The sequence below is a fragment of the Callospermophilus lateralis genome, unplaced genomic scaffold, assembly GCF_048772815.1.
Source record: "Callospermophilus lateralis isolate mCalLat2 unplaced genomic scaffold, mCalLat2.hap1 Scaffold_66, whole genome shotgun sequence".
NCBI lineage: Eukaryota > Metazoa > Chordata > Mammalia > Rodentia > Sciuridae > Callospermophilus > Callospermophilus lateralis.
The window spans coordinates 5,646,303-5,669,950 of NW_027514882.1; the positions used below are offsets into that span (position 1 = coordinate 5,646,303).

A 23,648-nucleotide genomic window follows, 5' to 3' on the forward strand; every position below is an offset into this window, starting at 1 on the left:
GGCAGAAAAGTTTTGAGGGAAAAGTTCATTTTCATAACGTTTCTTTTGGCTGGAGATAGGATAAATGGGGCAAAGATGAATGTGCTTTTGTACATTGGGCTAATTGGGTTAGATTGATGAACGTGGTCACATATCCAGGGCACAATATGAGCTACTTTTGTATGTACAGATTCTTTTACTTCCCACTATAATCTCAGAGGGTAGACATCATCACTCCCCAGTTCTTACAGATGAGGAACTGAGATGTGGAGAGATTGAGGAGCCGCCCAGATCACCCAGATGGTAAATGGCAGAGCTAAGATTTGAACTGCAGTCTTGTGACACAGTCTCTGGTTGTGACCAGTATACTGCATTACCTGGACATGCAGGGAGGGTCTAGATAGTATGACTGGATATGTTCCTGATCTCTATGGCATTCTGTGAAGCAGTGTCCCATTGGGTGTAAGTCATCAATTGCATTTCATCACTTCCAGTAGCCTCCTGGAGGGAAGGGTTCAATTCTGTGTCCTGGCACCCTGCTTGATGCCTGCCATTTAGGACCTGTATCCATTTGCAGATCTCCATGTCAGCAACCTGGTTCAGAGTGGAACATGAAGGCAGAGGGCTTCAAGTGGTCTCCATGACTCTTGCCAGCTCTTATCAGGATGAACAGAGGTAATGTCTTGGATCATTGTTTAGGGTTCACTGATATCAAAGCTAAAAGATGATCTTAAAAAAGAAAAGCACTCATTTCTGATGTGTTTGGTTGCTCTCCCTCTTTATCATTAATGTTTTCCTTTTTCTGGAACCATGTACAGGCAGCCAACCTCCCCTGCTCCTCTGTAAAAGTTAAGCCAGCAAGGTGTTTGGTTATCATTGCCAAATAAATTAATTGAGAACTACTATTATCATCTTAAAGCTTAATTCTTTCCCTTTGTACTTTCTGGATGCTTATAGGATGTTGATTCCTCTCCAATCTGCTGGGCTTCTGCAGGAGTTCCAGATTTTTCTCCCCACTGTGAGAGTTTTGTGCATTGAGTGTAAAGCTTCAGTTATCAAGTGCTTAGTTTAGGTGTGGTTTGTCCACCCAGGGTTCCTGTGTTGGAAGCTTGCTCCTGAGTGTGGTGATATGGGGTATGGTGAAACCTTGAAGAGATGGAGCTAGTGGTAGGTCACTGAGGACACTGCCCTCAGAAAGGGAGACCTGAAGATGCTGCCCTTAGAAGAGACTCTGGTTAGTTCTTGCATCTTGAGAGTCATTATGAAAGAGTAAGACTTCTCCACAGTCTCTGGCTTCCTAGCTCATCATGTGATCTCTCCTTTTTGCTTGTATTCCTGCAACAATGCGATCTGCCATGATGTTATATAGCCAAAGAAGGAACCCTCATCAGAGGCTGAATTAATAAGAATATCTAATTTTTATTTTTTCAGCTTCCCAAACTGTAATATATAAACCTCTTTTCTTTATAAAGTACATAGCCCACAACCTCAAATATATGGGTCACTGGCGGAACTCAGAAACACCATGGAGGAACCCAGCAACACCACCAGGGTAGTGCCAAGGACACATTATCCATCAGATCTCTCATCAGACGAACCAGAGGGAGCACAGGGTTGGACATCTGCACCTCCACCAGCACAGTACTAACACCAGAGATGCGAGTTCAAATAATTCTCACAGGAGTAAAAGGACCTCTTCCCCAAGGAACAGTAGGCTTATTTTTGGGACACAGTTCTTCTACTACAAAAGGACTTATGATAAGTCCTGGGGTAATTGATCCCGATTATGAAGGTGAAATAAAAATTATAGCTAGTTCTCCAAAGGGTATATCAGTAATTTCACCAGGAGACAGAATAGCACAGTTATTAATAATACCCAGCCTACATGATAAATTTTCCAGTAGTACAATAGAAAGAGGTTCCAGGGGATTAGGCTCCACAGTTGTAGATTGGTCTCTGCTGTCTTTAAATTTAGATTCTCGCCCAATGCTAAAACTAAATATTCAAGGATATGAATTTAATGGGCTACTGGTCACATGCAGACCTTAGCATCATATCTCATCAAGAATGGTCAAAACATTGACCATTACAACAAGCCAGTCAAACACTTTGAGGCTTAGGAGTGGCAACTAATCCCCATAGAAACGCAATGGTGTTAGATTGGAAGGATCCTGAAGGATGTGAAGGAACTATACAGCCATATTTATTGGATCATCTTCCTATAAATTTATGGGGACGAGATATCCTAGATCAATTAGGTTTGCAATTAACAAATAATAGCAATCCAAATGCGCCCACTATTAGGGCTAGACAAGATTTTAGGAAAGAAAAAAGATTAGGAGAACAAGAACAAGGTATAGCAGCACCAATTCAAATAGATCAAGAAATAAATAGACATGGATTGGGTTTTCAGAAGGGGTCACTGAGACAATAAAAATTACTTGGAAATCAGAAAGACCAGTATAGGTTTCTCAGTGGCCCCTGAGTAAAGAAAAGATACAAGCAGCCCATGACCTGGTCAAACAACAATTAACGGAGGGACATATACAACCTTCCATATCTCCCTATAATACTCCTATTTTTGTCATTAAAAAGAAATCTGGTAAATGGAGATTATTGCAAGATTTAAGAGCCATTAATAATGAGATGCTTATTATGGGACCTGCTCAATCAGGGATTCCCCAATAGTCTGCTTTGCCAAAAACCTAGTATGTTTTAGCTATAGATATTAAAGATTGTTTTTTTTTCAATTCCAATTCATCCTGAGGATAGTCCACATTTTGCATTTACTATCCCTGCACTAAATCATGAAGTTCCTATTTGAGATATGAATGGAAAGTACTCCCTCAAGGGATGGCTAACAGCCTAACTATGTGTCAAATTTTTGTTAACAAAGCAATCCAGCCACTTAGAAATATTTCACTATATGGATGATTTATTATTAGCACATAAACTTAGAAACACGTTGCTAGAATATTATGCCACACTTACAAATTTAGTAAAAAATTATAATCTAGAGATAGCAATAGATAAAGTACAATTAAATTTTCCAATTAATTATTTAGGAGTTCTATTATCTTCAACCATGGTGCATTCACCAAAAATTCAAATACAAGTAGATCAACTCAAATCACTGAATGACTTTCAAAAATTATTAGAAGACATAAATTGAATAAGACCTTATCTAGGCATACCAACAGGAGAGTTGCCTGTGTGTGATGGCCTGGGATTCTGCAGCTACTACTTAATCCAATAGCCACAGTGTGACCCATTTGTCCAATAAAACATTTTCCACAGCGGCAGGGAACATAAAGTTACTGCTGTGGGTAGTAGAATATGGTCTTTTGTTAGCCGGAGGTGACTGGAGATTTTGGATGAAGTTAGAATATTATTTTTGTTTTTGTGGGTGCTTTTGAAGATGGTATTGATCCACCTACTGAATGTCTTGACATGGGGTGCAATTGCTCTTCTCTCATGCCTTGTTTTCCTTTCCTTGTTAGTGACTTCACTCTTGGTCACGACAGAGGATTTAATAAAATAGTTGGCTGTGTATCCACTCTCTGCAAGGGTCATATAAAGGATATGGATTGTCTATAGGCATAAAGGGGATTCAGCGATAGCACTGGCTTGATATATTAACCTTAGATTCTACCTTTGTAGTTTGAAATTCAACTTAAAAAAATAGTTGGTTAAACAAATCCAAGTCACATTTTTCATTAAATGCTGCAAATAACAACACATGATTTGCAGAAAGCATGAAAGAAATGGATTTAAAAACCTTTTTTTAGCATGAGAATATTGGTTAGAATAGATACTTTGAGAAGTGGCACTTTTATCATCAGGGTGTCCAGTTGGGATTCAGGTTCTTTTTGTCCTGAACAAAGAATTGAGCAAGACCCAAAGAAGTAACAGACAAGGTACAAATTAAATAAAGTTGAAGTTAGAAGTAGCATTTCATAAAGTAGAGTGCAGCGGACCAAGCAAGAGAGGCTCAAGACCCCAGTGTCTGGGAATTATCTTATATACTGAGCTGTGAAGCCTTTTCTTCCCTATGTGGACTGGATTGACGACTGTATCCCATTTGCTCTCATTGGTTACCTCATGATACCTGAATAGAATATTGTCCATTTTCCCTTATTGGTTACTTTAGAATGCAGCTCACTTTACCCCCATTGGCCATTTTAAAGTATAGAAACTATGGCAGGAGTTGTCATGGTGATAGCCCTCAATGGTGGGAGTTGTCATGGGAATGTGACTAATCTTAACAGGGACATGATGACTTGTTTGCCTGTCTTGTCCTCGCATCTTCTTACACCCTGCCTCCACCAGCTTGGCATTTCTGAACTCTTACCTAACACCATCATTTCTTACATTCTTCTCAACCTCTTTTTATCATACTCACTGTTTATAATGCATTCCAGGCACTCAGCATAAAACAATGGTGCTGGATTTGAGCAGGAGTAGGGATAGGCTTGACCCTTGCTTAAATAAGAAATAAGATCACCAAAAATCTAATTTAGAGTGTCGTAAGGAAGTTCAAACAATTAACCTATTCAAGGAGGTAAGAGAATCTATGTGCAAGAAAAAATGTTTAAAATAGGAGATATGCAGGAGGTAGGAGAAGTTAAGATAGCTTATTGCACTAAGTTTTATAAGTTTCTCACTGTCTCCCTCACACCTTCTTCTTTTTTTATTCCCCAATAGAAATGACTATATAAAATACAGCTACAAAATTCCAGTGTGCATTTGATATATTAGGAAACTGTGAATCTTGCTTTCCAAAGATCCACAGTCATTTTAAAATCATGGTTGTAGTAGGTTGGGGGAAAAAAAAGATAGCAAGATAGCACTCAGAGATCTAGCTTAGTCTCCCCATGGAGTGAGTGACCGTTGTATATCATGATTCTTCAGTGTAAATGGAGATAATGCCCAACTACTAGGTTGATTGTGCAAACTCATGGAGAAAGTGTGTATACAAAATCCTCATAAAATACCTGTTCATAATGTACAATTATTAGAACTTCTACTCCTCCACCCACTCTCTATGTAACCCTGTTTGAAGACTCACATTTGTATGACCATGTTCTTATGTATTCTGTTCTCAAAAGCCAGTGCCTTATAGGCCACCCTGCAGAAGAATGCTATTGAATGCTTCATCTTTTCCATCATAAAATTTATTTTCTTAAATCATAATCTTTCTACACTGAAGTTAAAGAAGGGAGTGTAGTTTACTTTTGTAGTGACAGACCAATTAGGAAGCAGAAAAACTCACCTCAAGAAAACACAATTGTTAGATTTTCTTGAGACCTACCTGCTTTCTAAATATACAACTTAAATATGGAATCATCTATATCATTCCAACTAACTGGTCTTATGACTCCCTGAGGCACTTTTAATAAATTTTATTAATCTCAACAGGGTTCCAGTTAAAACCCAAAACTCATCAAGAGAGATTCCTAGGAAGCTGGATTCTTAATAAAATTCCCTTGGTGATTCTTATTTTCAGTTTAGATTAGGCTACAATGATGTATGTAAAAAGTAATTACAGAGTTCAAGATGCTTAGCTTCATATGTAAATGTATACTATATTTATTCAATTTATTCATTCATTTACTTAGCAAATACACACTGAACTCTGAATATATCAGGTACTATCTCTGGAGATGAAAAGGTAAATAATGGTCCTTACCCTCAAGGAGACCATATCTGATAGTGACAGATAAAAGATTCAAATAAGTAGGTAAAATAGAAGCATACAGGAAAGAATGTTTGAGAAAATTAGGATTTAACAGAGTGGTTAATGTTTTCATAATATTCTTCACATGCTTTTCATCTGACTTTCTTCTGACTCTTCCTTTGCCCTAATTACAATGGATATATGATCCAACACATTTTTTTAAAAGAATACATTATCTCAGGCAATATATTCAGCAGGGACTCTGGACAGCAGGGTCAGGCACGATCAGGACACCACAGCTTAACTAGGATAATACCTAGCAACTGAGCAGATGATGAACACTACTCCCAACTGCTCAGTGAGTCTAGAATCTGGCAACTCCTCCACATCAATCATTTCAGCCTGATCTAATGCTGTGTTCTTCTTCCTTGGTCTAGTATTCTCAGAATCAGTGTCCATGTGTATCCCTCAGATTGGTGCTTTTACAAATTAGCAGGATCTCACAACTCATGGATGAATAAGTTTTTCCCTTTCTAGTTTACCTTTTCAATTGACCTCTTGGAGCATGCTGGGATCTGAGGTTTCAAGACCACACCCTCTGCCTGCTCGTTATAGGACCTCAATCAACACAGCAAGGACCTCATTATTGCCTTCATTTGGTAAGGGAAGCCAATGTAGAATTTGAGGGGTATGGAATACACCCAGTCATCTGAATTCTCCTATGTGTCTCCAGTCTGTCCTCAGTTCTACTCTGTTCTAATTGGTGTCTTTGGTTTCAAATTTGAGAGTGACTGTGAATTCAAGAAAATTGTAATTTAGTAACCCATGGTATCTATTTCTTTTTTACCTGTCTTGGCCTCTAGTTGCTAAAAATAAGTTTTATTGTTTATTGTTGTTAGTTTTTGGTTTGTCTGTTTCAGAAGTCATAGACATATCTCTACTCTATATGTACTTTGACCTGAAAATTCAGGACTTTGAGCTTATTATTCTTTCTTTAAGTTGTCCAACTGCATAAAAAACAAACACCTTTCTTTCCCAGTCCTTACATTCCTTAGCTGCCACTTGGTTTCTCTAAAACTTGATTTCAACAAGTACTTTATTTTGGGTAACTACAGTTGACATTTTAATGAACTCTGTGTTTGTGTGTGTGTGTGTGTGTGTGTGTGTGTTGATGCTGGGGATTGAACCCTGGGGATTTAACCCAGAGCCTTGCACCACATCTCCAGAGCTGAATTTAATAAATTGTTGCCACTATATGCCACAGCTGCCTGCATCAAAAGCTTTTAAACCCACTGGGTTTTCTTTATTATTATTATTTTCCCATTTTTTAAATTGGTGCATTATAATCATACATGGTGATGGGTTTTGTTGTTACATATTTGTACATACACACAATAAAGAAATATAATTTGGCCAATATCATTCCCCACTGGGTTTTCAGCCTTAGCAGGCCTTAATGAGACTAGATAACCCATCCTTGACCCCCCACCCCCCACCAAGTCCTGTGCCTCTTGATTCTAATGTCTGCATCCCTCTGGTTACTTCAGTACTAACAACTGAAACACTCTGATTGTTATTAGGAGACAAGGAATTTATTTAAGGAAAAATGGAGAGTAAGGCTCAGAGGCATGCATCTAGAAACAACTCCTAAAACTGTGTCATAGAACTGGTAAGGTGAAGGTGCTGTCACCTTCACCACTAAGTGCCAGACATCGCAGTCTACATCCTCATGCTATGGATCAGTCTCTGGGTACTGCTGCTAGCAATGGTGCCCTAAAAACTTGGTCAGAAGCTTCACCTTCTACTAGGATTATGTAACAGATAATTCCTCCAGCCATTAAAGATAGTCAAAGTCCTAGGCAGGAAAAACATATCATTTGTTTATTTCAAAGAGAGCTGTTCCAAGACTGAGTTACATGGGACCCAGATTTTTAAGATTTACAAACATAATTGTTGCTTATAATTTTCATACAATTTGAATAGACCAAGAAATGTGCTTTAGAAAAACTACTTTAGAGTAGTTTACACCCTAATTTTCATTTCTTACATGTTGTCTAATGTGGGCAGTATGGTGTAAAAGATTCTGGACTTTAGAGACATACAAACTTTGGTTTCAATTCTCGCTCTGATCTTTATCAATTGTGTCTATTGATGAATATATTATTTATCTTTTAAAGTCTAGTATGCTGTTTGTATCAAATGTGTATCATAAAATCTGCTCGTAAATTATTATGAGGATAAATGTAACTTAAATAGAGATGCTGAAAAACAATGGACTTGATTGTATGGACAGAGATGTTTTTTATGATTATAATTGGGCAATTTTCTAACATAGAGTACCTGTGACAAGTATATGGGAAGGCATGGAGCAACACAGAGAAGATTTAGCAATACCAAAAGATACTGTGGTATTGTTGTGAAATAATTCCTAACATCTCTCTTCTTTTAACCTAACACTTGTTGCTCATAAGTGGTATACTGTTAGAAAGAGATACCTGTTCACCAGGTATGACCTTGACCATCACTTGTCAAGATTTTCACTATTGAAAGTCCACTGTGTTATTTTCTTCCTAAGTTTGTAACGAACCCTCTCTTGAAAGGACACGATGAAACAGATAACTCCATCCTAGTGAGCATCTTTATATCTATGAGCAGTGTCCTTTGGCAGTTATTAGTATAACAAATTGCAATACTAACTCTGTGGGGAAAAACAATTGAGAAAGTATTAATTTCTTCAAAGGTGTTGCAAGTATATTATTTATATAAATAAGTAGACTATATAATACAAATATAGAAAATTCACATACATATACAAATATGGATTTACACTGTTTTGTTCTCTCTCTACGTATACATATACTTTTTGTAAAAAAAAACTTTCTGAGAAAACCATCTGTAATAACCATAAAGTTTAAATGATTAATGTATTTTAGAAATCTTTAGCAACCAGGTGGTACAATTAACCACCTGTGGGAACTTGGCTTCCAAGCGAATCTGTAATGATTAGAATCTGTACTATCCATATTCATCACAGAAAGGCCTAGCCACCAGATGTCACCATTCTTTTATTTCCCTCCTGGTGCCTGAAGCAAGCTTGTGACATTATTTTCTTCCAAGGGACTAAGGGAAATATGTGCCTTGGGATTCCTGGGATTTCAACAAAAGGTCTTTTTCTTATGAATAGGAATTGTCTTGTCCATGCAGATTTCCTTGTGGTCCTTGAGAACTACCTGGACAATTCCTGACAGCTGAGGACCCAAGTGGCTGATATTTTGTGGCTCATCTGATGGGGAAAAATTCCACTTATTTCTTCCAGGTTCAAGTTATAGGGAAAACTGACCTGGTGCCTCAAACTCTCTGTGCAAGAGAGGCCACAGGGTGTGTTAAGGTCCTGGAGTCAGGAGACCTCCCTAACTGGGTGTGTGGTCCTGAGAAATTACTTACAATATGAAGATGAATTGAATTGTTTCTAGAGTTTAAACTTTCTACAATCCTCTCTCTCTAAATGCTTCTGCTGAAAACCCTGAGCAGCAGGATGGGGTGATCTTAGTCCAAGAATGAAGACACCCAAGGAGGACAGGGAAATGGGATGGAGAAATCCTGCAGGGAAGGTCAGAGGAATTTAACATAAACTCATTCACTGTAACCTGAAGTAGTGTTAAAAAACCTGGAACATGCTGGGATTACAGACCTTGTCATTTTCACCCCTTGGTAATCCACCAGCCCACTCTTTCTCCATTACAGATATGACTTAATATGGATCTGTAATGCTTAGTGAATGTAAGGCATTCTCTCTGGAGGTTCAGAATTAACATTTCATGCCCGTCAGTGTTCTTTGTGGTCCCTTCAGGGCATGGGATGTGTTTCATTTCTTTTTGAATTTACAACAGTATAATGGTTGGGTATATGTCCAGAGTGTTCCTAAAATCAGGGGCAGGAAGCAGGGCAGAGAAAGAGGAACCAAACTCATTATCTAGGTGCCTACTATATGCCAGGTATTACTAAATACTTTACATTTATTTCATCTTCACAATAGCCTCATGAATCTGTATTTATTATGTTCACAGATAAAGCAGCTGAATCCCAAATGGTTAAGTGGCTTGCACAAGGTCACAAAAACCAAGCGGTAGCAACTCTGATGGCCTCATTTAAACCATTCTACAAAGGAAGTAACTGAGCCTCAGGGCATTTATTAAAGTTGCCTGCACCACTAGACAGTTGAACCTATAATCTCATCCTCATTGGATTTCACCGCTGGATGGCCACAGGTCCTTACAGGCTTGGACTGCACCACTCTGGAGGATACATGGTCATATCAGCATTTGCACGCTGCCCCTAGAACATTATTTATGACTACAATTGGTCAAGCTCTCTCTTGTCTCCCCTAGGGCGGCGGAATTGCGAGGCTGGAAGTCCTCCTCAACAAGATTGAGAGTTTGCAGACAACCCCTGAAAAGCTGGGGCGTTCCGAATTGGAATTGGCTGAGCGCTCCTCTGGGGAGGGCAGGGAGTTGCCGAATGTCCCTGGCCGGAATCCCTGCCTCCGCGAGCCACGAGCTCAGAAGCAGAGAGAAGTTGGAGAGGTCGGGTTGCAGAGGGTTTGAAGAAATCGCGGGCAGACTCCCTTGCCCTGGTCCACTGGACCCAGAGGACTGTCTCTACCGCGCGTAGGCCTAGTGTGGACGCGCTGTGCGCGGCCCCGCCAGGGCTGGGAGTTTGCAGACCGTCCCTGCCGCGGCCCGCTCAGCTGCGGCCCTGCAGCTCGGCGGCGGTGGCCACCCCGGGCGCGATCTAGCCCAGGTACCCACGCCTCAGGCTCCGGGCGCCACGACCCCGAGCCCAGCTGCGCCTCGGGCCCTGTGGGCAGGGTGGCGGGAGGTGATCCCGGCTTCTGCTGCTGCTCCTGCTCAACAAGAAGGTAAGAGCTGCTGGGTCGGATGATCATGTCGGAGCTCGCCATCCCCGGGGGTGGGGGGAGATGGCCTACTCCCGAGGCCTTGTGGCCAGAGGCCTGGTGGCGCGGCTGTCTGCCAGGTGGATCCTGTCTCAGTGCGCCCCTCGCGCGCACAGACTGGGAGCTGCAAGCAGGCTAGGTGGAAGGGGGTGTGTGAGCCTGGGGACGTTCGCGCACGCACACTCGCTGTCACACACAAAGCCGCGCTTTCCTAGCCACCCTGTCGAAGAGCAAAGGGGTGGCGCTTGCATTGTCCAGCAGCGTTAAGAATAGCCAAGCATCTCTGGGCGGCACAGACAAGGTGATGCTATGGTTTTCTGAGACGCTAGTGGAGGTCTAAGGCCTTCACTACTTCTGGCTCTGCCTGCCAGGACCCAACACTGGGAGGACGCCAATGTCTGCACCCGGCCCTGCTGGCCCGGTTAGGAAATGTTGGGCATTACTGGGGCTGTGAAGTTGGAGGGGAGGCAAACTGTTCCTGTGGGCTGGCAGCACATCTGTCAACAAAGGGTTAAGAGTAGGATCTTGTTCTAATGGTCTGTAAGTGGAGAACAAGTTAATTAAACCCAAAGCTCCCCAGCTCTTTGTCAGGACCTGAGCGACTTGGTTGGTTATTACTCCTATCGGATATTGGCCTCTGTCACCCACATTTTGATTCTTGACGTGGGATCAGAACTCTTGCCTGATCCAAGAAAATAACAACCTGGGATAAACCATCTCAGTTCATTCATCTGAAGGGATTTTCACTCCTTTCTCCTTTGCTATAAATTATTTTTGTTCTGATTGTTCAGGGCTGAGATGGACACCTTTAAATTTATTTGACAGTATAGGATCAGAGTGAAACTCCTCCTTTTAGAGGATTTTATAGTTTTCTTCAGTTTTCAACTTAATGTACCTGTGATCAAAGTGTTGAGGGGGACCCCTGAAAATCAAGGTGGGAAGAGAGTGACCTTTTTGCCCTTTTAAGGAACTGAACTAGAGGAAGGAAGTTGCTCTGCCAGCCTACTGTTTGTGGTGGAGCTGGGTGTCTGGAGATAGGGCTTGGGCATTTTCTTTCCTCTCCTTCCTTTTTTCCAGCCTGAACTTCTGACTTTTGGACACTGGTGACTAGAATCACTAGGAGAAAGCGTCTATGGACTTTTGCAGGGTTTGCAGCTACCCAAATGGCCACCAGTCAGTTGGTTTTAAGGTGAACTGCAATGTCAGGAGAGCTGCTAGGCTCTGCCCAGATCTGTCAGTGGTATCTGTGTGCTTCAGTCCCAGCTGCTGCAAAGCAGCTCACTAGCCTTTTGATCTCAGCAGTGTGCATTTCAAGTACTTTGTGTTTGGAAGTGTGAATACTGTACTCATTTATATATATATATATATATATATATTCACACACACACACACACACGCATCCGTATACATTTTTATAAAGAAGCGTGTGCATATGTATGTGCATATGCAGTGTTCCTTAGGAGAATCTGGAGGCTGGAAGGGGCCTTAAGAGATCACAAGAATTCAGGTTTTCTCCCTTCCCATTCAGTTTTCTCAATTTAAAAATAACCAACCAGTCTTCTGCTCATCTGGTCTCCAACGGCATTGAAATGCCGGAGTCCCCCCCTCCCCTGTGGCCCTAACTGGGGGTGGGGAGGGTGGGGAGTTGACTCCTCTCCTGAGAAGTATAGCTGCTCAGGATTTGTCCCAGATAGCAACTGACATTTGACCTTTTCCTTATGTTCCACAGGTTTGGGGGTCCAAGTCACTGCAGGGTCACAATGGAATAAGTTTTGTCAGGAAACACGTGTGTTCCCTGCCAAGATGCCTGGAAAATCACAAAGAATAGTCATCAGTCATCAAGCCCTCTGGGCTTGGATGTGTGTACCCTCTCTCACTCTGTGATTATCCTGATTGGGTTTTACCCGATTCCAAGAGGCTTAAAGAGCACCAGGGATTCATTTTCTTCTCTCCTGTCCTCCTGTTTGTCCTGTCCTCCTGATTCTATGAGGGGTGACGGGGCTGGGTGGGGTGGCTGTCTATGTTGATGCTATTATAGTGAGTCTCAGGAAAGTGGTTCCTTCAGGTTTGTCTCTGGGGGGTTGCTATGGTGACTGTCAGTTTGTAGAAGTATGTATCCTGGTGCCAGGTGAACAGGTGATGACTGAAGGAAAGTAGGTATGTTCCAGAATACAGGTACTTTAAAAAAAGGGAGGTAAAGATTTTATATTTTGTAGGGGCAGAATTGCCATGTAGGTGACAGTGGAGCATTAGGAACTTGTCAGTGCAGGTTTTATTAGGCTGCCTTTAAAGTTAATAATTGCTTTGAAGTATAGAGTCACTCCTAATAGTCTGAAGATGGCTCTACTTTGAAATTTCTGTTGAAAATTCAGTAAAAATCTTCTCGACCCTTAAAGTTTTATAAAGTTTCTCAGCTAAGCTATTGTCCTGTATGCACTTTACAGCCTGTGTCCATATCACTAACACAAATACGTGCATGACCCTGATGTTGTCTGTAAGTGCACTCAGTATATATCCAGTCTTTACCATGTGTCATGCATTCTGCTGTTGCTTAGTATGAAGATGTCCTTTCTCTGAATTACCTTCTCACTTTTAATTCATCTGACCTTCTCTTTCAGTGTGTTAATGCAAACTAATAGCTAATAGCTCTTGGAAAGCCACCAAGGTGAGTCCCAGGAGCCTTTAGTACTGCGACCATGCTCTCAGCCGAGAGTGGGGACTTAAGCTGTGTTTGCCCATTTAGGCTATTTTATTTTTTCCATTGCCAGAATTAAATGGACCTTTCTCTGACTTTGTTCTGTATGTTGTATGCATGCATAAGAAGGGTTGAAGGATTCGACTCTCTTGTCTACACACACAGCCTCTGGAATCAGAGTGGGGCCTTCATCTTGGGGCTCTTTGTCTAGCCTTGAAAGTCTGGAGAGGCAAGGGGTGTAAGCTATTGAGTCAGGTTTGGAGGGAGCAGTTCTCCTTGGAAATTAGCACTATCCCTTTGTCACCTCCACTGCCAGGCCCGTGTTAATGCCTGCTGGACCTTGGCCCTGCTGAGGATGGATAAGAAACTCTACCACTGAGCTACATGCCCCAAATCCCCTTTTCATACATATTCTTTTAAATTTTGTTTTGAGACAGAATCTTGCTAAGTTGCCCTGGCTGATCTTGTATTCACAGTCCTCTACCCTATTGTCTGTGAGTTCAGAGGTGAGGTGTAGCCCAAATATTTCATTACTAGTAAGAGTTCAGTATTGCTGTTTGCAATATACTTAAGAAGTCAGCCTTACAGTGTTATCCCTAGAATAACAAGAGCTCACTTGTTTGCTTCCTCTGTGGTTGCGGCTGGCCCTGGAGGTGTACCAGCCCCTACTCCTGTCTGAGCTCCTTAGTGTTGTACTTCTGCACACGAACTGCTTATGGGTCCTGTCATGCTGGTATAAAATTCTTTTTATTAGTATCTCACACAGAAAAGTCTTCCACTCTGACAGTTTTGGTTCTTTTCTACATCTCTGTCCCTGCCATGGAAGTATGTTGTAATGGTGATTGTCACAAAGATTATATGTCTTGGTAGAAAAATGTCAAGAACAGGTAATCAAGAAAATAAGAATGATAACAATGAAAAAGATTTATCTTCCATAATTGACATTAGTCTCCATGCTTCCTTTGTATTATCTCATTTAATCCTTATTACAACCCTGAGGCATTGTTGCTCCTAGTTTTTATACATAGAAAGACTGTAACATGCAGGATCATGAAATCTGGCCAAAGTCTTGAACAGCCTCAGGAGGCAGTGTGAGGATTTGAACCCAGAACCCATGCAAGATGGACCATGTCTAGTTACTAATGCTGTCAAGGATATCATATACATAGCAGGGCCTCCTTTATAATCCCAACCAAGAAGTCTTAAGACACTTGGGGTTTGGAAGGGCAGCAGTGGAGTTCTTCTGGACCCCCTTCCTGTCTAGCTGAGGACACAGACCTGCAGAGAGGTTGACAGACTTGCTTACCAGCAGTTGGAAGTGGCAATGCTGAGCTTCAGCCCTGACCCTGGGTCCCCTGGAAACAATTGATATCAATGTGTGCCTGCTTTGTTTATAGAGATGTTCTGGGAAGAGAATGTGCTGGACTTTTGGGTCTTCCTAGAGTCCCCAAGTGGACTCACATCCAGCTTCACTTTGGAATATGGTGGGGGAGCAAATATGGGAGTGGCACAGTTCTCCCCCTCCTGGGCTGGGGGTACGTAGGTGATTTATGTCCCTTTGAGTGATATGTTCTCTTGTTGCTTTTCCTGTGCAATTTGACATCTTGTTTTGCCAGGGATAGAACCCAGGGCCTTCCACAGGCTATGCATGTGGCACTCTACCACTGAGCTACATGCCCAAACTCCCCTTTCCACACATACTCTTTTTAAATTTTGTTTTGAGACAGGATCTTGCTAAGTTGCCCTAGCTGACCTTGTATTCGAAGTCCTCTTGCCTCAGTTCCTGACATAGCTGGGTTTACAAGTGAGTTGCTGGGATTACAGGTGTGTTCCACCCTAGCAGTCTGACATTTTAAGGATACTGTCTGGGCTGAATGTTATGTTTTACTCTTATTAATTAATTCTCTCAATGTGTCATTGGGTTCCTGCTCCTCTAGGCATTGATTTTTCACCTTTAAGAGCACAGAGTGATGTGGCAGTGGTGTCAGAACTGTTCCTGGACCAACTAGTAAAGGTTGCCTGTGAAGGCAACCCCACAGTATGAGGAATCCTAGAAAGAGTGCAGAGGCCCTGCAAGATGTTCCTCTGATCCCTGAGATCACCCACTTGGTGGAGTTTTGCTGCTGGGTCTACCAGTGGGCTCCATTTCCTTTCCTTCTAGTCCCTTCTTGTGCTTAGGAATGGATCCAGCATCAGTTCTCTCACCTGCTCCTGACGTCAGAATGTTTCTGCTCAATGAATAGAACTTAGCTGCTCAAGGGGTTTGGAGTTCCTTGAGAAGCTCTGTGGTTAGGTCCTACTCCAAGAGTTAAGTTCAGTCATGAAGACAAATGCAAATGTGAATACACGGAGTCAGCCTGTATGACCACTTTGGGCCTAAGGTTGGAAAGTAAGGGGGTTGAATGGACTCCAGAGATCTGTTCAGTGCTGATGTTGTCTGATTCTACACCTCTGACAAAAATGGGTGTAGAATAAACAAATTCCCTCAATGAATTAAAAAAAAATTAAAAAAGATTGAGAAAACATTCAAGATTCTTTTGTTCTTGTATAAACTCCCTTTAGCAGACCGTGAAATGCATACCTAAGAACCAACCCTTTATTATCGCTATCTTTTGGGATGTTTACTTTTATATGTTTAGAAATGAAAAGCCTTGATCCTGTATCTCAGCTTAGAAATAACCTCCCTTCCTCTAGTGAAGCAGTATTTTTCCCTGGGGAAATTGAAGTCCAAAGACCAGAAGATGATTGGGCTCACAAAATTCTGTGGTTCTGTGCCACAGCATCCTGGGAAATGTGACTCTGCATTGACACAGCCACGAGCCGGGCCAAATCCTGTTTACATGACTTCTATGCATCCCTATGAAGCAACTACATTTAAAGGATAAGGGTTTTATATCAGTCTCCTTGAAGCTGATTTTTTTTTTTAGGAAATTTGTTATTTTCAACTCTGAATTTTTTTTAAATTTACTAGTATTCATAGCAATGAGTTTTCTAAATGACCAATTCTTTATGTTGCACATCTTCTTTAGGGAAGCACTTTCTGATGCCCCTGTTAATCTCATCTTTCATCTTTCTGTTTTCCTTTGGTACCTTTGTTAGTATTTCTGGTTGATATATTTCTGTCATTCCTTCTTTGTATATATATTTTTTTCTTTAGGTACTGGGGATGGAACCCAGGTGCACTTTAGCAACGTCTTTTTGTTGTTGTTTGTTTTTTTTTTAATTTTGAAACAGGGTCTCATAAATTGCAGAGGCTTGCCTTGAACTTGTGATCCTCCTACTTCAGCCTCACAGTCACTGGAATTGCAGGCCATGCCACCACACCCAGCTTCCTCCACTATAATTGTTAGAGCTAGTAGAGGTAGAGGCAGCAAAATGTGGGGGGCATGTAGGGGAAGGGGAGCTTTTTTCTATCTCCTCTCCTAGTAATGTACACTATGAAGTCTCTGCTGTCCTCTGTGAGACCCCTGCAACACAGTATCAGGCCTCTCTGTTGCTTTCCCCCTTTAATGCAATTTTCTACTCTCCCCTAAGAATGATACATCCTTCCCACTTCTCTTTTATTTTTAATCATTATGCTTGCTAGATGTAAAGATGACATCCATTGTTAAGTGGGCAGTCTACACTGTACATTGTTTTGTAGGTGCAAATGTCATTCTCTTGGGTAAATACGGTCACTTTTCATAAGTTCACCAGGACTTATTTGTTATTCAGATATTCAAAAACTCCCACAAGGGCAAATTTTTCCCCCCACTAGGCTTGTTCCAACAAAACAAAACAAAACACCCCCCCCAAAAAAAAAACCCACATCTAACCCAAGAAATACACAGAGAAGAGTTTGGAACTCGAGTAGGCACAGACTGAGAGCTCATTGCCTGGCACAGAGCCTGGCATGCTGGAGTCACGAGAAAAGCCTGCTGGTGGGGTTGGTGAGTGAACCCCAACTCTGGCTGGTGAGGCCTCTGAGCTGGGCTGCTGTGGCCCTGTGGGCTGGCTCTGTGCTCCTGAACCCAGCTTCTCATCTGTCAGATGACCTGTCACTCAGCTTCTCCTGTCCTGGGGGTGTGGGAAGTTTTACTAGTGTATCCTTCAAGGGAACTCTAGCTTCTCTAATCTATCCTTACAAATATTCTTAGGTGTGTTCCTAATTTTAAGGTCCTATGTGATCTTTGTGCCTCTATAAAGTTCTGTTTTTCACAAATCACTCTGTGGACTTTTTGTTGACATCTGCCTCATTCACAGTGCATGTAATACATGGGCTCATGAAGATCAACAGATTTAAACTCTCTCTCTCTCTCTCTCTCTCTCTCTCTCTCTCTCTCTCTGTGTGTGTGTGTGTGTGTGTGTGTGTGTGTGTGTGTGTGTGTGTGTGTTAATACTTAACCAGGGGTTATAACCTTATTGTCATCTACAAAAAAAAAATGGAGCAGTAAGTGTTGTAGTTCAGGTCTGGAATAGCATCATATAAATGAAATCTCCAGAGTTTCTGTGGAAGACTTTATTAGTGAGGCCTTTCCCCTAGTCATAAGTAGGGGGTGCTTAGATGCTGAGGATGATGATTTTCATTGTATTTTCCTATAAAGTGTACTAGAAGTTTTTCCATGATATCCTGAGTTGCTATTTCTATCATATTGCCTTTTCTCTAGCTGCCCCTAAAATCAGAATCAGAAACAGCTTCCATTTTTGATGCCATGTCTAGTTAATATTCTCCAAGTTCCAGAAATTCTTCTTACCAGTCCTTTTGTTTCAAGAGGGACTTTTCTTTCCTTTTTCTTTCTTTCTTTTTTTTTTTGGTACTGGGGATGGAACCCAGGTGTGCTTAACCACTGAGCCCCATCCTCAGCCTTCTTTTGTATTTTATTTAGAAACAGGGTATCACTGAGTTGCTTAGGGCCTCGCTAAGTTGTTGAGGCTGGCTTTGAACTAGCAATCCACCTGCCTCAGCCTACCCAGTGGCTGGGATTACAGGCTTGCACCACTGCACCTGGCTAAGAGACTTTTCTGCTTCCTCATTGTTAGATTACATCATCCTTGTATTGCTGTTGTAACAACCACAAACCCAGGAGCTTAAAGCAACACTCTGTCACTTTTAATTCTGTAGGTAAAAGCTTTAATGGGATTCTCACCAGCTAGCATCTTTTCTGTTGGCTCCATGGGCAAATCCATTTCTTGTCTTTCCTAAAATCTAGGGGTTGCCTGAATTCTGAGCTTGTGTCCCCTTCCTTCAGCACCACCAACCCTGAGCTGAGACCTGTGCTCTGCCCCCATGCTGGTACTCTGGAGAGAGCTGAGAAAGGTTCTTTTCTTTTATGGATCCAAGTGATTAGATTAGACCAATCAGGATAATCCACGATAATCACCCCTCTGAAGGTCCTTAATTTAATCACATCTGTCTTGTAGGGTAATATGATCATAGGTTCCAGGGATTCTGTTATGAATATCTTCAGGGGACATGTTTGTGCTTACCACAGTCCTCAAAATTCTTTGAAAGGAAACGATTCTTTACCCTTTATGAAAACTAGCTTTTTGTGAGTGTGTTTGTGTGTGTGTGTGTGTGTGTGTGTGAAGGTGTTTAACTGTTATAGAAAATTTACCTGTTTCCTCATTCCCCTTTTTGAAATAGTCACACCAACTGTATGCAAAGCATTTTAGTATCTAAATAAATTTTGAGTTCTGCTAAGGCTAGAGAGAGAGCCAAGTACTCTTACATGTCACACAGTATGTAATTGTCCCTGAACCTTTTATTTTAATGAGTAAATGGAGGAGTGAAGCAAACTTGTTCAGGGTTACATAGCCAGAAGTGGAAGAGCCAGGTTTCAAAAGCCTACATTTTAAAGCTGTTCATTCTTTTCATTCTGCTTTTCTGCCTTACAAGTGATTATGAACAAACAAAATGAGCAATAGTAATGGAAAAACCTGAAATAATGTCAGATCTCTGTGCTTCTGCCATAATAAACAATGAATATCACTGGTGGTAGATTGATTGCACTAATGGCTCTGATTAATGGCCTGTCTATAGCCACATTCTTCCCCCAGTAGCTTTGTAGTACTGCTTTCTTCCCGTTCCCCATCCCTGGTATTGGTTATGTGACTTGCTTTGATCAATGGAATGTTAGTAAATACTGTGTATAAACAGTTTTAAGAGCTCCTATGTGTTTCTGATTGGCTTTGTAAGTACTGGGTTTATTCTCAGATCTCTGCCCCTACCATGAGAACATGCCCAGACTAGCCCAGTGGGGTGAGCCAGGATATGCCAGCTGATTCCATCCTAGACCATCCAGCTTTTTTCTGACCCATCAGCTGCTCACAGTCTCCTGAGCATGTCTGGCCTAGATCAGCTCAGCCTGGCCTGTGTCAGCAAAATCACCCGTCTAGCCTGTACCTTTGTGTACAAACATGCTTGTTTTAAACCACTGAGTTATGGAGAAATTTGCAACAGTTGATACACAGCTCCTATTAGATATTTGAAAAACATGAGAAGTAATTTTAGTGTCCTCTGGAAGATCATTTTGTATTAGTTGTAACTAATTAATATTCTTTTAAGATTATAATTTTAGCTGTATGAATGTCCCATGATATCTGCTCTTTCCCTGTTTTTAGCACAAAATTAAAGTTCTTTAAATTCTCACCAGTTTCACTCAGAAGCAGACTCTGTTCTTGAATAGTTAAGAGATTTTTTTTACTCTATATGCTATTATTTTTTAAAATATATTTTTATGTGGTACTGAGGATCGAACCCAGTGCCTCACATGTGCTAGGTGAGCATTCTACACTGAGCCACAACTCCAGCCTCAACAATGTATTTTTTTTCAAATCTTCTATTCTGGCAGCTTTTGATTTGAATCTATAGTAACACATATATTGACTCAGAATTCACATATGTAACAGCAAGTAAAGTTTTACGAAATAGTACTTATCTTTATTAGTATGATGTCCTCCAATATTTTCTATTCTCTTTTTATTGCTTTTAAAAAAATGCTGGTCAGGGATCAGCAGACTATGACCAGCTGCCCCTGTTGTAAATAAAGTTTATTGGAATGGGGCCCAGGCTTTCTAGTGGAAACTAATTGGAATTAAAATGGACACAAATTCCATTCAAGTGCTAGTTATTTATTCATTAGATTCCAGCAGGGCCTTTTTTGTGATATAATGGAGTCCATTAGTGGAAGAGGTAGAGAAACAGTGATCCTGCCTTCTTTTAAGAACATCTCTGGCAAGTGGTCCTTATTGCCACATTTCTGATTTATGGTGGTAGTATTTCTGAGCATAATACAATTTAGAGACATTAAATTATGAACTTTTGCAGTTGAACAGATTTTAGGAAAAAAAATTTTTTTTTCACTCAGACCTAATTGGGCCCTTAAAGGCCAACTTTCTTTAATACCTACATTTTCCAAGCTGTTAGGAAGGACGACATGGTTATTTATGTTGTGTGGCTCATGGAATTGATGAGCAAGAGCTGAGGCAGAAAAGACTTCAGAATGATCTGGATATGTCTTTTTAGAATCTGAAATGCCAGATGAAGAGTGGCCACTGACTCATTTCTTTTATTGGCAGTGAGGGTAGAATCAAAATGCATGAGGTTTGACTATAGCATGAAAAGCTTAGGTAAGATCTGAGGGACCTTCCTCAAGAAACATAGCTTCTTTGACAGCAGAGTAAGTTCCCTTGAGCATTTATGTTGTTGCTGCTGTCCCCTTAGTTCAGGTAGGTGGGTGGCTTTCCCTCTAGGTGGTTGGGTGTGTGTAATTAATAAGGATTCTTCTGGGCACCAGCAGTAGAAACCTTCTGGAGCTTGTTGCAGCCAAAGTGGAGAATTCACATCAGGGACTGGGAGAGGTTCCAGGAGCCACCTGCATCCTGGGATCTAGGCTCCTCCTGCTTCCATTTGCCTGGCTGCTTATTTTCTCTCCCTACTATATTCCGCTTTTCTTCTCCCAAGGGCAGAACTCTGGGTAAAGGTACCCGCTATACAAGCATAAGGTTTCTCTTGTAATGCCTGCCCCAGTCACCCAGGGAGTGTCCTCTTTGTGCCAGCTTAAAATCACTCAGAGGTAGGCAGGGTTGGGACCTAAAGATGGGACTCTGGTCTAGCCTCAGACCCAACAGTGTGGTTATAGGCATTTCAGAAATTTGTGGGGGCAATTTTCATTGTCATTCCTTGAGAATTGCTATAGCACTTATTGGGTGAGGACCACGAGTGCTGTGTTAGTCAGCTTTTTATCACTCTGACCAAAATACCTGACAAGAACAACTTAACAGGAGGAGAAGTTGGTTTGGGCCACGTGGCTTCAGAGGTCTCAGTTCATGTCAGCCAGCTCTGAGATAGAAATATTATGGCATAAGGGATGGTATAGGAAAGCTGCTACATGGCAGATGGAAAGCTGGGAGAGATGGGTTGGGGGAGACGAAGATGATGGGACCACAGATAGATTAAACCCAGGGCATGACCCCCAGTGACCTACTTCCATCTATTTGATGGATTACTCCACTGATCAAATGGAGTAATCCGCTGATGAAGTCAGATTCCTCATTATCTAGTCATTGCCTAAAAATCTACCTTTGAACCTTCCTGCATTGAGGACCATGCTTTTTAACACATGAGTTTTTTGCGGGGGACATTCCAGATCCAAACCATTATAGATGTAAAACATCTATGTGGGAAGAACAGTCTTGTGCCACAAGCTGTATGCTACAACTAGGTTATCATGGGCAAGCAAACTTCAATCTACACCTAACTTCCATATAAACATCATTTTTGTTCATTTTAAAAAGGCATCAACTTTTCCAGTCAATGAAGAAAAAGATTGCTCCCTGTTTTGTTGGGGAAGTTACCCTTGGAGATTCATATCACCCATGTAGCATTACCTCATCTGCGATGATTTTATAACCTCTCAGTTGGTTGTGACTCTCCATTTCACATTTCACATTAACATTTTCATCTGCCCCCCCTTCTTTTTTTTAACATAAAGTGCAGGCATCTAACAATGCTATTATGCTGCTAGAGTAATCCTGCCCAACTAATTTCATATTGAAATACATTAGGTTTGTCATAATTACTTTTATTCCCATTTATGTTATTCTTATGGCATTCAGCAAGTATGTTTGAAACTATGTCTAGATAGTTTATGTAATAATTTGACTTTAGACAATAAAGGAGTATTGGAAATTTGCTATAAGCTGGAGGCTTTGGGGTCCCATAGGTTTCAGTGTTAGGGGAGATGGTTTATAAAATAACTTTTCCCTTCTAGTCAATACTTCAGCTGAATTACTACTGCTAATGTCAAGCATTTTAAAGAAACAACCTGTGACCCATACATTGGATGCATCAGTAATATAATATAGATGTTGGTCCCAGTCATACTGCTTCTCTCCCAGTCACACATACATGTCATAGACTCTCCTTGGTGCAGACCTTCTGCTCTCCCACATATGTGGTTTAATTGTTGTTTTTGGACAAAGGCTCCCTTGTGGGTATTTTCATTATTCTGGTAAGACCACAGGAATGGGAGGTTATATTAGTCCACATTGTGCTGTTACAACAAAAATACCTGATGATTGGTAATGCATAAAGAGGATTTGACTCACATTTCTGGTGGCTGCAAAGTCTAAATAGCATGGTGCCAGAATTTGGTGAGGATCCCCTGAGTGCATCAAAACGTGGCAGATGGTATCACATAGTGAGAGCACATGGTGGGAGTGTGTGAGAGAGCTCACATGATGGAAAAGGAAGCAAGGGAGTGTGAGCTGAGAAAGCCAAACTCACTTTTGAGCCAAACTCACACAATCCATTCTCATGGGAAGGAATCCAGTCCTATGAGACCTGACCACTCTTTTGAGATAGCATTAATCCATTCACTGGGGTAGAGCCTCCTCTTACTTTTTACTAGGCTCCTCCTTCACTGTTCATTTCTACCACTTGGACAGTGGGAAGTGGGGGGGACCATTGTGAAATCATAGCAAGGATTAAATCAGATTATCACATGATTTTTCACATGAGCCCACTGCAAGGCTTCAAGGAGATCTGTGAGCTTTGGTGGCAAATTATTGCACTTTGATGTTTACTAATTTGTAGCAAAATTTAGCAAGTCCTTCATTTGTTGTTGTTGTTTTTCCATACTGGGGTTTGAACCCAGGGGCACTTTGCTACTGAGCTACATCCCCAGTTCTCTTATTAAGACTGGATCTCCTCAAATTGCTGAGGAGATCCTCCTGCCTTAACCTCCCAAGTCTCTGGGATTATAGGTAGGCACCACTGCACCCTGCTGCAATTCTTTCACCTTTAAATGTTGGCCTCAAATTGCTGCAGTATGAGTGTTATTTGTGACTTTTTCACCAATAGA

At 41.3% G+C, this 23,648-nt stretch overlaps 1 protein-coding gene across 1 annotated transcript in view; it reads left to right on the forward strand.

Moving 5' to 3' along the window:
* The first annotated feature begins 565 nt into the window (after positions 1–565).
* The window catches only part of LOC143389855 (alpha-1,6-mannosylglycoprotein 6-beta-N-acetylglucosaminyltransferase A-like), a 102,079-nt gene continuing 78,996 nt past the window's right edge, over positions 566–23,648 (forward strand). The window contains exon 1 of the mRNA XM_076842622.2: positions 566–654. Coding sequence (XP_076698737.1) covers positions 645–654 — 10 coding nt within the window. The 5' untranslated portion in view covers positions 566–644. The remainder of the gene's footprint in view (positions 655–23,648) is intronic.